The 13773-nt window shown below is 44.5% G+C and overlaps 1 protein-coding gene across 4 annotated transcripts in view; it reads right to left on the minus strand.

The window, feature by feature from the left end:
- DGKI (diacylglycerol kinase iota) overlaps window positions 1-13773 on the minus strand; it is a 909351-nt gene that overhangs the window by 269229 nt on the left and 626349 nt on the right. For all 4 annotated transcript variants that reach the window (XM_069227966.1, XM_069227965.1, XM_069227964.1 and 1 more), the window contains exon 20: window positions 6480-6679. In XM_069227966.1, the coding sequence (XP_069084067.1) occupies window positions 6480-6679 (200 nt within the window). The remainder of the gene's footprint in view (window positions 1-6479; window positions 6680-13773) is intronic.

The following is a 13773-nucleotide window of genomic DNA, read 5'->3' on the forward strand; positions in this document are numbered from 1 at the left end:
GAAATCCAGTGCTGGTGGCCCCCCTGCCAGCACCTTTGGAATGCACACTGTCTGCTACTGGAGACAGTGCGTATTTCCAGAGTGCTTGTGTGTGACGGCATTGGCCTCGGCTCCCTAAGGGAGTCGAGGCCAATGCCGCCACACTGTTTCCACCGGGCTGACCGGCAGAAACGTCATAATATGACGTTTCTTCCGGTCAGCACAGTGGAAACATCATAATACGACGTGGGTGAGGCCACCGGCTTGAAGGTGGCCTCCTCCCCACGGTTTTGGCCGTCCGACGGTTGGACCGCCAAAGTCGTAATCAGGGCCCTAAGCTTTTTTTCTTGGTTACAGATATCCTTCTCACACACTCTCCTTGAAGGGGTTTTTCTTTTTCACTCACTTTAAATGTGAGCTGTTGAGCAAGTTACTTACCTTCAGTAACAGTGTTTCTGGTAGATACTCTATGTAACTGCCGATTCCTCTCCATAGAATACACCCTAGGTGCCAGAATGGGTCAGAAGAATTTTGCAGCATTGCCGCTGCCCACTGCTAGGTGGTATTGTGTGGTTTCATAAAGCCATAGAAGAGAAGGTGCATATAAGTGCCAACCCTAAGTGCTGACATTAATTTCTTGTCATTTTTCTTTCCACGCCCACAGATGTGAAGCATGAACAATTGTTAGTGATAGTGTGCTCAGTTCTAACTTGGGAGTTTTTTTAGAATTTAAAAATAGGCCACTCCACAGAATAAGGAAGTGTGAGGTCAGTGAGGAATCTATGGTATCCACCAGAAAGAGTGTTCTTAACGGTCAGTAACTTATTCTTGGAATTGATACTTCTAACTGCAGATTCCTCACCTTAGTATAACTAGAAAAGCAATTACTCCCCAAGGTTGGGGGTCTGTGGAGTGGGTGCAGACAAAAAAGTCCTGCAGAACCTAGTGGAAGAAGAGTCCTTCCTGCCAGACTTGGCTGTGAAAGCAGTAGTGCTTCATGATGTATGAACCTAGGCCCACACACTGCAGCCTGGTAGATATCAAGGACAGGCACTATCCTCGCCAATGTAGTAGTGATGGCCTTTGCCTGGGTGGAAAGCTCCCTCAGACCTTTCTGAGGCTGTTCTTTGGCCTTGTCATAGCAGAACTTCATGGACAGGACTGTCCACCTCACTAAGGACCTCTTAATGCACAGTCTTCCCTTTCTTTGCTCTAGAGCACATCACAAAAAGTTGATTGTCCACTCGATGGTCCTTGTTATGATTTATGTAAAAACTTTAAACCCTTTTTTGGTCCAACCAATAAAGCCTCTCCTCTTCTTTCAAGGGTTGAGGGTGACCAAAGAATACTGGTAGTGTGATGGACTGCCCAAAGTGGAAGGGAGTCACAATTTTTCATAAGCACCAATTTGTTCGGAAAGAACATAGTGTAGGGTGTAATGAGGAAGACAGTCTTCAACACCAGGACACACAGCAAGCAGCTATGCATAGACACAAAAGGCATACACAAACCAACTTAAGGTCACTGTGGCATACACAAACACCTTGGTAGGCAATGTGTGTCAAACCTTTAATAAAACTCATCACAAAAGGAATAAGGACTGCTGGTCGACAAATGTAGAACGGCAGAAAGAGCTGACAAATAAGCATTTGAAGTGCCACTGCTAGGCCTTGCAAAGACAACAGAAATAGAAGGATGTCCGAAAATTTGTCTGTAAGGAGTCAGTGGCCCAAGTACCACACAAAACTACAAATTTGTCCATACACCCAGCATACATGGATTTCATAGGGGAGCGTTTGGGGGTGAGAATGGCATCTACCACCTCACAAGGCAGATCGAAAACAGTTAATTGCCACCTCTCATTCTCTATGCATAGAGGTGTACGATGTGTAAATTATGATGGAAGGCCCTCCTCTGCTGCTGAGACAGGAGGTCCTGCAGAAGTGGTAGCCTCATAGGAGGACTGCTGCTTATGCTCAGGAGTCCCAGATACCATGATCTCCAGTGCCACCAGGATGACTTAGGCCTCGTCATTCTTCATCTTCTTCAGAATTCAAGGCAGAGCAGATAGTGGAGGTAAGGCGTACAGGAAACCTTTGCTGCATTCCAGCCAGAATACGTCTCCTAAAGAATGTTCTTGCAGAAACTCTTAATGCTGAAAAGTTTTGACCCGGTGCATGGTGACAAAAAGTTCTAGTAAACCTAACAAAAGCCCAACCCTACCCATACCGTTTGCAACATGTAGACCCTGTACTGTAAAGACAGGTACGTAGGATACCACTCTTTCCACCCACCCCACTTTTAATCATACCGCCACTAAAATAGAAATGAAAACATTGGTTGTTCTAGGAGGCAGGTATTTTTACTTTTCAATACTCCCCCACTCCTTTTTTTTACACCATCATAGGGAATTGCAGATTAAGTGCTCCCACGTATCTGTCATTCGCAGCACTCCTTGTTCTGCAACGGAACAGGATCGCCCCAATGATGAAGCATGCCACCAAGGAGTAACCCTGGTGGGTGAGGGTTTTCATAGGAAATCCTATAAGTTTCCGGGTCATTTTGGAGAGTTAATGGTATAGGTAGGGTTGGGCTTTTGTTAGGCTTACTCGAACGGTTTTGGAGGAGGATGAGCCCTTGCCTGCATTTTTCCTCTTCACTCCCTCTGTACAAAAAAATTTAGCCAGGGTTCCCCCAATGATGGAAGATGCCCTGCACCACATAGGGATGCAGACGCCACACCCGATCTGCCAGATGGCATTTGCTCCGTTTGTCTGCTCTGGCAGTCAAGGACAAACTCTAGATGGTTGAACGTCAGTTAGACCTTCAGGTCCAGGAGAATGGCTGTATCTCCAGTAGTTTGATGTAAAGCTAGCTCTCCATTGGAGACTAAAGACCTCTGATCTCTACCTCCCTCAAGTGATCCAGCTAACCCAGTAGTGATGTATCAATACTAGGTGGGGGAGGAAAAGTGGCCTGCTACAGGACACATTATGATTGGCCAGCCATTAGTGGAGATCTTAAGTCAACTCATCCGAGGTCTGGATAATGTTGGGAAGGCACCCTTGAAGTTAGGCCCATTGAGACTTCACATTCCACTGAGGGCTCTCCTGTGCCACCTGGCACAACTGGCCAGGAGGATGCATGAGTCTAAGAGGATGAAACATCAGAATCAAAGCCTGAACTTTATTGTGTCCAGAATCGCCCCACTGATGGAACCCGATTTGTGATGCAATTAGGTGGTATTTCAGCTCATTTATGGTAAACCCCAATTATGTTAGGAGTTCCGCTGCCATTCAGAGGTGGTAAATAATTTACTGTGGTAAGCCCGCATTCAGCAGTCAGTCATCTGGGTATGGGAATAAAGTAACGACTCACCTTCAAAAAAAGGAAGCAACCACATCATCACTTTCACGAACCCCTGAGGGGTTCTGGTGAGGCCTTAGGTGTTCCTGGTCTACCGCGGTCCTCAGGTAATACCTGTGGGAATGTAGTGCCCTACAAGTCCAATGACACCATCAAGTCTCCTGCGTCCAGAGCAGAAAAGAATTGAGCCAATGTGAGCATTTTGAATTTATCCCTGAGCAGGAAGGCGTTGAGGGGTCAGAGGTCCTTAACAGACACGAGGCCCTGTCCTTTTTCAGAGCAAGGAACTAGCAAGATTAACAACTGTTGCCTTTCTCTGAGTCCAGAACCCCCTCTAAGGCACCCTTGGAGAGAAACTGGTGTACCTCCTGTAGCAGGACGGACTGATGCTCTGCTAAAATTTGTTCTGGTGTTGGAGAGATACTGGTGGAGAGGAAGGAAAAGATAAGGCATAGCCCGTTTGACCAATTTGCAAGAATCATCTGTTGGATGTGATGGATAGCTAACTCATGAGGAGGTGCAAGATCCTACTCCCTTCTGGTGAGGCATGCCATACTGTGGGCAAACTAAAGCAGTTTGTGGGCAGTGTAGCAAGGGAAGCAGAGCTGGAGGACTGGTACCCGCAGTGGCCTGCACATTGCCAGATGGAACCCCATCAACAGCCCAAAAGGGCAGGGCTGTCTTCTGCATCAGCAGCTACACTCTGGAATAGCCCCTAAACGTCCAGAACTGGAGTGGAAATTGTTTGATGGTAGTCAAAAGCTCCAGAGAGAATTTTGTAACTCTTCTGTATTTAACAGGTTCCAAAGCAGAGTCTGCATTCTCTCCAAAGAAACTAGCTGCATCAAGCAGCATATGTATTAGAAAAGCCTGTACATTGCTGGAGAATACAGTGGACCTCGACCAGGCATGTCTACGAAGGACAACACTGGTAGCACCCCCCCCTACTAATAATGAAGCCCAAGGTATCCAAACCAGCACATATAACATACTTGGCAAAATCCTGTCCAACATATATCATCTGAGCCTGGGCCAATTCATTGTGGGTACTGGCCCCACAGACTGCGTTTATAGATCACAGTGCCAAGCTGGCAGACAAACACATGTATTTGCCAAAAATATCAATCCTACTGGATTCTCTGTAAGGAGGATCGGTTGGAAATGAGTTTGGGTACACCTTATTGGCTGAGGCCTGCACAATAAGACTATCAGAAGTAGAAAATTTGGATCACCAAGTGCAGGTCAATGACATCTGGCCACACGGGCAGGTAGCCAGAAGTCACAGACTGGCACCTGAAGGTCTATGACTATCTAAGGGGCAGGTAAGTACATGGTAGAGTGTCTGTAAGGGCATCATTAAAATGGAGGAAGGCCTCAGATGTTGCCGGTCCAGGCTGTACAATTTCCATTAAAACATTTGTTTTTGTTTCAACGGAGAGCAGCAGTAATTCTAGTACCTCAGCTACCCTCCGAAGCACCCTCCTTTTGGTGGCCATTGTCTTTTTGTAAATCAAGGTGTATGGTATCATCAATGTAATGAGAAAGACATCCTGCTCATCATCATCATCATCAATAATATCCTGAGGTGCACACTGTGCTGTCACTGGATCAGAGCCAAAAAGATAATGGAGCCTTTGCTGATAGCTATGAAGAGGTAGAAGCACAGGGCTAGGATCGGGGTGCAAGACAAGAGGCTGTGCTTGTCAGCTAAAGATCCAACATGGGAGTATTCACCAGATCATCCCCCAATGCCACCGGACTAGCATCTGGGTGGGTGGAACCTGTGTGGATCTCAGAGGTGGAGAGGAAGTCCATACTGGAGTCATTACAGACCGAGTACCAGGTTCTGAGGGGACAGATGGAACCAGGTGAGAACCAATGGCGGTATTCCAATTAGATGGCTCTGTGGTTCCTTGGGACCCGAGGTGAGCCAGAAGCACACTGAGAATTTGCAGTATGACGACCTGAAATTCCTTGATCCTCTGTGGGGGTCAACAAGTGTGTTGGGATGAACTCAGGAATCTGCTCTATGGCCGATCAACATAACAGACTGCAACTGACATCTTGACACCCTTGTGCCTTCTCTTTGGAGAAGTGTGGCAGATGGGGTCGAGTACCACTTCACTTTTTTATGTTTGGACTTTGACACAGTGTAGTGCATCACCCGTGACTAGAACTGGTATCAGGTCTGCAACTTGGAGTGGGATCTGTGGGAAACCCATGAATTCTTCTTGTGTTTGTGGTCTGAAATCCCTTTTGGATGCATTAAGGTGCACTTATCGCACAACTTCGTGTCATGTCTGGAGTCAAGGCACTAAAAAGCACACCTCGTGTAGGTGTTGACAGACATCTGTTGCCTGCAGTCGCAGCAGAGCTTGACCCCTGTTAATTTTTGGTGGGGACGTCATTCAATAGCACACTGTGGAAAAAGTTTTGAAAACCAGACAAAGGGCCTGATTACGACATTGGCGGATAGGATACTCTGTCAGAAATGTGACAGATATCCGACCCGCTATTTTACAAATTCCCTAGGATTTAAGGGAACTTGTAGTACAGCGGACGGGATATCCGTCACATTTGAGACGGAGTATCCCATCCACCAAGGTCGTAATCAGGCCCAGAGTCAGGAGCAGAGCTCCAAATCCGCATTGGAAAGCACAGAATAAAAGGAACTGGAATCTGCATGTGGGGTGGCACTTTAGTGTGGCTCCACTCTGTCACTTCCTCAGAAGTATGAAGGCAGTGCGGAGCCGCACAATGCCATGAGGGAGATCTGCTACAAAGTTCTCCAGATCCAGTCTGGTGCCTAGGGGATACTCAAAGATGAGAAATCTGCAGTTTGAAGTATCCCTCAGAAATCAAATACTTTGCCACAACTAGTTGCGGTTCCAAGTTTGGCCCTGCTCTCTTCTACTCACTCAACCTCCCTGAGTTACTGTAATTCAGGGGGAACACATATTCAGCTGCGAAATGCACACCTCATACCACTGACTGAGCTATTAGTGATTTGTCTACTGATTTGCTCCATGATTATTGTACACAGTACAGTTTTAACCATCATGAGTAAAAGTTTAATGGACACCCCCATCTCTTTTCCAATCCCCATAGGTGTTACTGTAATTGGTGTCACTTACTCATTCAACAGTGGCATTGATGTTCTTCTTTTGCTTTTCTGCACCATGTTGGCCTGATTCCGGAGGGAGATTTGGATAAGGGAGGGGTTGAGACGGCAAGGCTCACCGTCTACCTGCATTGGAATGGCCTTATATGTGAGTAAAGTCACCTCTCGGCACTGGTGCAGCCTCTCTCCATGACCTCCAACCTGAAGGGCAGCCTGCAAAATCATATGTCATCAACAATTTAATACATAGGATTTCATGGGTATCAGCATAACATCCAACCATAGAAAGCAAGAAATGTGAAATGTTAGCATCCAAAGAAGCCATTTTTCTGAATCACCCCTTGACTTTCATCACAAGCCCATTTTTGGGAGGAGGTTTTTTTAAATTAAAATAGGAAGTCCTCCGTTCCAACAGTGGGAGAGTTACATGGACATATTGAAAATGGATGGATCAGCATGCCTGTGTGATGCAACCCAACCTTCTTGTGAATATCCCAATCAGCTGCAGGCATGTATAACATACATTATGTGCACTCAACAACAGTCCTTGAGATGTGAAAAGTTTTCTCGAAGAAAAAAAACTGTGGCTGTATAAACCAAACAACACATAAGCCTTTATTACTAGTGGTGAGAATATCCAGTTTTATCAGCATTATAAGATCCACTGTAACTATTTATATCAGGAGGATTGCACGTGGAAACCTCATCGCTTGAAAGCAGGGAAGTCTGTACTGTTGCATATCAGAATCCTGGCCACAAAAATATTGTGAAACATAAATATGTTGGAAAAAACATTGTAGGCCAAAGTATCTATTTTCTGTACTTATGATGTAAAATGCAAAAATAACCACAACAAACATTGATATTTTAAAATAAAGTAAGTATAAACATATCTACTACAAATACAGGGAGTGCAGAATTATTAGGCAAATGAGTATTTTGACCACATCATCCTCTTTATGCATGTTGTCTTACTCCAAGCTGTATAGGCTCGAAAGCCTACTACCAATTAAGCATATTAGGTGATGTGCATCTCTGTAATGAGAAGGGGTGTGGTCTAATGACATCAACACCCTATATCAGGTGTGCATAATTATTAGGCAACTTCCTTTCCTTTGGCAAAATGGGTCAAAAGAAGGACTTGACAGGCTCAGAAAAGTCAAAAATAGTGAGATATCTTGCAGAGGGATGCAGCACTCTTAAAATTGCAAAGCTTCTGAAGCGTGATCATCGAACAATCAAGCGTTTCATTCAAAATAGTCAACAGGGTCGCAAGAAGCGTGTGGAAAAACCAAGGCGCAAAATAACTGCCCATGAACTGAGAAAAGTCAAGCGTGCAGCTGCCACGATGCAACTTGCCACCAGTTTGGCCATATTTCAGAGCTGCAACATCACTGGAGTGCCCAAAAGCACAAGGTGTGCAATACTCAGAGACATGGCCAAAGTAAGAAAGGCTGAAACACGACCACCACTGAACAAGACACACAAGCTGAAACGTCAAGACTGGGCCAAGAAATATCTCAAGACTGATTTTTCTAAGGTTTTATGGACTGATGAAATGAGAGTGAGTCTTGATGGGCCAGATGGATGGGCCCGTGACTGGATTGGTAAAGGGCAGAGAGCTCCAGTCCGACTCAGACGCCAGCAAGGTGGAGGTGGAGTACTGGTTTGGGCTGGTATCATCAAAGATGAGCTTGTGGGGCCTTTTCGGGTTGAGGATGGAGTCAAGCTCAACTCCCAGTCCTACTGCCAGTTCCTGGAAGACACCTTCTTCAAGCAGTGGTACAGGAAGAAGTCTGCATCCTTCAAGAAAAACATGATTTTCATGCAGGACAATGCTCCATCACACGCGTCCAAGTACTCCACAGCGTGGCTGGCAAGAAAGGGTATAAAAGAAGGAAATCTAATGACATGGCCTCCTTGTTCACCTGATCTGAACCCCATTGAGAACCTGTGGTCCATCATCAAATGTGAGATTTACAAGGAGGGAAAACAGTACACCTCTCTGAACAGTGTCTGGGAGGCTGTGGTTGCTGCTGCACGCAATGTTGATGGTGAACAGATCAAAACACTGACAGAATCCATGGATGGCAGGCTTTTGAGTGTCCTTGCAAAGAAAGGTGGCTATATTGGTCACTGATTTGTTTTTGTTTTGTTTTTGAATGTCAGAAATGTATATTTGTGAATGTTGAGATGTTATATTGGTTTCACTGGTAATGATAAATAATTGAAATGGGTATATATTTTTTTTTGTTAAGTTGCCTAATAATTATGCACAGTGATAGTCACCTGCACACACAGATATCCCCCTAACATAGCTAAAACTAAAAACAAACTAAAAACTACTTCCAAAAATATTCAGTTTTGATATTAATGAGTTTTTTGGGTTCATTGAGAACATGGTTGTTGTTCAATAATAAAATTAATCCTCAAAAATACAACTTGCCTAATAATTCTGCACTCCCTGTATATAGCATTAAACAAATAACAACAGACTACTGAAATAACTAAAAGGAATATACTGTATAAAAATAACGAACAAAATGATTAAAAAGCATAACATTATTTCTAATTAATACTATCTATACTTAAAATTAAAGTGTACTTTTTTTATTTTTTATAGTTTGTGTAACATCTATAGAAATAAATAATATTTGTAATTGAAAGAAAAATATTCAAAATAAAATACATATTTCTTGTAAAAGAATTAAGAATTCATAGATTTGTTCAAATAATTAATTTATAACACAAGTTTATTTTACTTTACAATGATGTATAATTGTTAAAGTCTAAGAAAACCCATTTTAAACTGCATTAATATATTTAAAAAAATAGTGCTAATATTACTAATATAGAAACATTTATTTGTTAATAAATGTAAAACTTTAAAATATACATAATAAAGAAAACATTTATATATGAAAATGTTTACATCTATAAATTTTTTTTTTTTTTAGCAGAACAAACAAAACAAAATTCTAAAATCTAATGTTTTAATTGCTGTCTTCCACACATTATAAAATACACAATTTTGTAGGAAGGGAGATGAGATTTATTATTCTAACTCCAGGGCACACACATTGGGAAAGGTACATTAAAGTGATTAAGGGATTCATTTCCAGTCTGGCAGTCAATAGACTGCAAGACTCGCGGTGGCGGTCATGTCCGCCACTGGTTTGGTGGTCCGACGCCAAATTAAGAGCTTGGCGGTCGGACAGCCAAACAACTGGCGTCTCTGCTGGGAACAATGTTCCAGACGGACTGACGGTGGTGCAGGTCATAATCAGCCAGGGCATCACTGAAGTCAGTGTCGCCCTGCTGATGATGACCAGGTTCTCCGCCAGTGTTTTCAAGGCAGTTTCATGGTGGAGAACAGGTACAGGGGGCCACAGGTGGACCCCTGCATTGCCCATGGCATGGGCAGTGCAGGGGTCCCCCTGCCCAGCACCCTCATAATGCCCAATGTCTCCTGTGCAGGCAGTGCGCTTTACGAGTGTGATGGTGCCCCCCGCAGGCGGCAGCATTGCCGCCAGCTCGATTACTAGAGCTGCCACCACTTTCCAGCTGGGCTGAGGGGCATAAACCTTGGTTTCTGCTGGTCAGCCCAGCAGGAGAGTCGTAATAGGGGCGGTGGGGAGGTCGCAAGTAAGACAGCAACCTTCCCGTCGGAAGTTCGGCGGACGGGTCTTCTCGTCTGCCAAACTCATAATCAGGCCCTAGATGTCCTATTGTAAATGCAGTCCTTTAAGCATTGTGCAACACTTGCTCTTATTGAGGAGACGACTAAAGATTTTAACTCTAGTCTCACAAACACTGGGGGAAGGAGCATAAATCAAAGGATGAGATCTAAAATTATAACTGCAATTCAACCAAAATTTGAGAAGTGAATGATGTAAAGGGGTGAGATTTAGTATTGTACCTCCAAGCTCACAACACTGAGGAAAGTGCATTCGTGGGGGGTGACATTCCTTATGCTAACTCTAGTCCACTCAATGTTGGAAACGTGTAAAAATTTGGAAGGTAAAACACAAACAAACATTGTTCACATTTTAGAAAAGGGTGGGAGTTGTGAAAAGATTCAAATAATAAAAATACTTTTATATAATTTACGTGCCAAGAAAGTCTAAGACATATCAGCAGCCAGAATAAATGATATAAAGTCAACAGTGGGTGTCGTTTCTCTGCTATAAATGCCAAACGCACCTTTCACGAATGGTAATGTCAAAGGAAAGAAGCAAGCCTTTATGCCTCACATAAAATAAAATGTGATATTAAATTAAACACCCAACATATACTGAATAATAAATTAAATGACCAATAAACAAAAGAGCAAAAAACCTAGTAGGATAACACAAATTAACCCCTTAAGTGTGGTCGACCTCCCTGGTGCGAGTCACGACCAGTGGCCGACACCGGGGAGGCAGTTTGAAAATCCTCAGGTGCGTTGCACCCGAGGATTTTCTTTTTTTTTGTTTTATCCCCGGGAGACATGGAAGAGCTTCCGTGCCTCCCCCCGTCCCCAACCCGCCCCTTTGTGACGTCTTGTTTTCCTCATTGGAGGGCCGCTTCCTGCTCCGATGGGGAAAACGTCCCAAGACGGCCTTCCCCACGTTCAGGAAGGCCTCGTATGAAAGAGGAGACTCTCCCCTTTCATACGAGGCCTTCCTGAACGCGTTTCAAGCTGTGCTGCGATCGGGGGCCAGGAAATGCCACTAGACGCCAGGGATTTCACTTGGGGGGGTCGGCCCCCCTAGGAAAACGGGACGCCGCCCCCGCGCCCCCCCCCACCCCCCGCGGGCCATATTTTAAAAATTTTATGTTGGGGCCCCCTGGGGGGGGGCGCGATCGCGCGCAATCGCACCACCCCCAGGGGCTATTTAAAAAAAATAAAAATAAGGACATTGACAGGGGGTCATCCATAGGCAGGGCGACCCCCTGTGGGGCCATATTTTTCAATGTTGATGTTGGGGCCCCCGGGGGGGGGGGGGATGCGCGATCGCGCCACCCCCAGGGGCAAATAAAAAAAAACGAAATTGACAGGGCATAGGCAGGGCGACCTCCTGTGGGGGCAATTTTTTTTTTGTAGTTGTAGGGTTTCCCTGGGGGCCATTGCGGCCCCCAGGAAACACTACAACTACCCCAAAAAAATTCATATATATATATATATATATATGTATATATATATATATATATATATATATATAGATAGATATATAGAGATATATCAATCCATGTAGATAGATATGTCTATCTACATGGATATATCTATCTATATATATATATGTATAATTTAATGTATATATAATATATATAGATAGATATATCCATGTAGATAGATAAATCTATATAGTGATCTATATATATATATATATATATATCACTTTTGTCAGTGCATGTGTGGCTGCAATCGGCCCCCAGGAAAACCAGACCCACATATAAAAGTGATCTATATTGCAGCTTGCGTCTTTAAAGCAGTGCACATACTTCAACTGACGCATTTCAACTGTAGCTTTTAGGCAGCAATAAGGAAGTAAAGTAAGTCTTGTGATTATGTTTCTGTTACAAAAGGATCAGACTTTTGTCTAGTGGCAGTTTTAGTGCCATAAAGAAGCGCAGAAGGTTTATATGACTACTGCAAAGAGCAGATCTGTATTTTAAGTAAATAGCTGAGTGCGTTAGTAAAGTCAGCCACTACCTGCGCTATAATACAAATTAAATGTATGTGCAGGGTGGGGGGTGGCTATGGAGAGATGAAGGGCACTTTTGCTGGGTGGTAATGAGGGAATCCGAGGAGGAGGACATGGGAGTGGGAGCACCAATAATGATTGTTGGACTGGGCGCAGGAGGTGCTAAAGACTGTGACGAATGGTATGTGGCAAGGTGTTTGGGTGTCTTGAAAGAACGTGCTGATTGAGGGAAGAAGCACAGGTAAGGTGGCCTCTACTGTTCCACGTATCACACACACACCAGCAATTTTGTGACTGTCTATGTAGGCTAGTGTTTTAGAGCAACAGTTTAGCCAATAGCAGAGATGGCATCTTGATGGATGACTGCTGCTGACGTCACTCTGGTTATAGAGGACAGCTCTGACATAGGATCAGAGACTGAGACAGCAGATACTGAGACAGCATCTGAGGGATAGGACAATGGCGCAGACTCTGGGAGTGATTTTTCAGTTGGAGGAGTCCCATTGGATAACTCCTTCCAGTAAACTGTGAGGGAGATGATGAGGGCAGTCCTGTTGTCCCTTTGCAAGCACAGTCTGTGCAACAGGGCAATAGTGGGTTAGCCCAACCCAGAGAGCAGGTGAATGCGGGGGCAAGCACAGAGAGGGGGCTCTCTTGGGAGCTCCCCAATTTAGTTCAGCCCCGAATTCCACTGCTCAAATTGTATTGTGGAGACATCAAAATTATCTATCACAAAACAAACTGGTTTTGTAAGGCAGGCACCTGTGTTTTTGGTCCTGGGTTCAGCGGCTATATAGGGAAACATACTAAACCCAAACTCTTCTGGAAACTAGACATCTGGGGGAGTCCATAGAGGTGTGACTTGCGGGATTCCCCAAAGTTTTCTTACCCAGAATACCCTGCAAAGCTGAAATGTTGAATAAAAACTCTATTTTTCTTGCATTTCTGTCACACAAACTACAGGAATATGCTGTGATCCACAAAATTCCTACCACCCAGTGATTCCTCACCTGTCCTGATTTAAACACTACCCCACTTGAGTGCCTATACCTAGTGCCTGCGTAAGGAATGGATCACCCTAGGGTCAACAGTTGCCTCATGTAAGTACCAACATTGACCGTTGTGTGATTTATTCCTGTCGCGGGCACTAGGCCTACCCACACAAGTGAGGTACCGTTTTTATCGGGAGACTTGGGGGAATGCTGGGTGGAAGGACATTTGTGGCTCCTCTCAGATTCCAGAACTTTCTGTCACCAAAATGTGAGGAAAAAGTGTTTTTTGGGCCACATATTGAGGTTTGCCAAGGATTCTGGGTAGCAGAACCTATCAGAGCCCCACAAGTCACCCCATCTTGGATTCCCCTAGGTGTCTAGTTTTCAAAACTGTGCAGGTTTGCTAGGTTTCCCTAGGTGCCTGCTGAGCTAGAGGCCAACATCCACAGCTAGGCACTTTGCAAAAAACAGCTCTGTTTTCTATGTCAAAATGTGATGTGTCCAAGTTGTGTTTTGGGGCATTTCCTGTTGCGGGCACTAGGCCTACCCCCACAAGTGAGGTGTCAATTTTACTGGGAGACTTCGGGGAACGCTGGGTGAAACGAAATTTGTGGCTCCACTCAGATTC

The sequence above is a fragment of the Pleurodeles waltl genome, chromosome 4_1 (genome assembly GCF_031143425.1).
Source record: "Pleurodeles waltl isolate 20211129_DDA chromosome 4_1, aPleWal1.hap1.20221129, whole genome shotgun sequence".
Taxonomy (NCBI): domain Eukaryota; kingdom Metazoa; phylum Chordata; class Amphibia; order Caudata; family Salamandridae; genus Pleurodeles; species Pleurodeles waltl.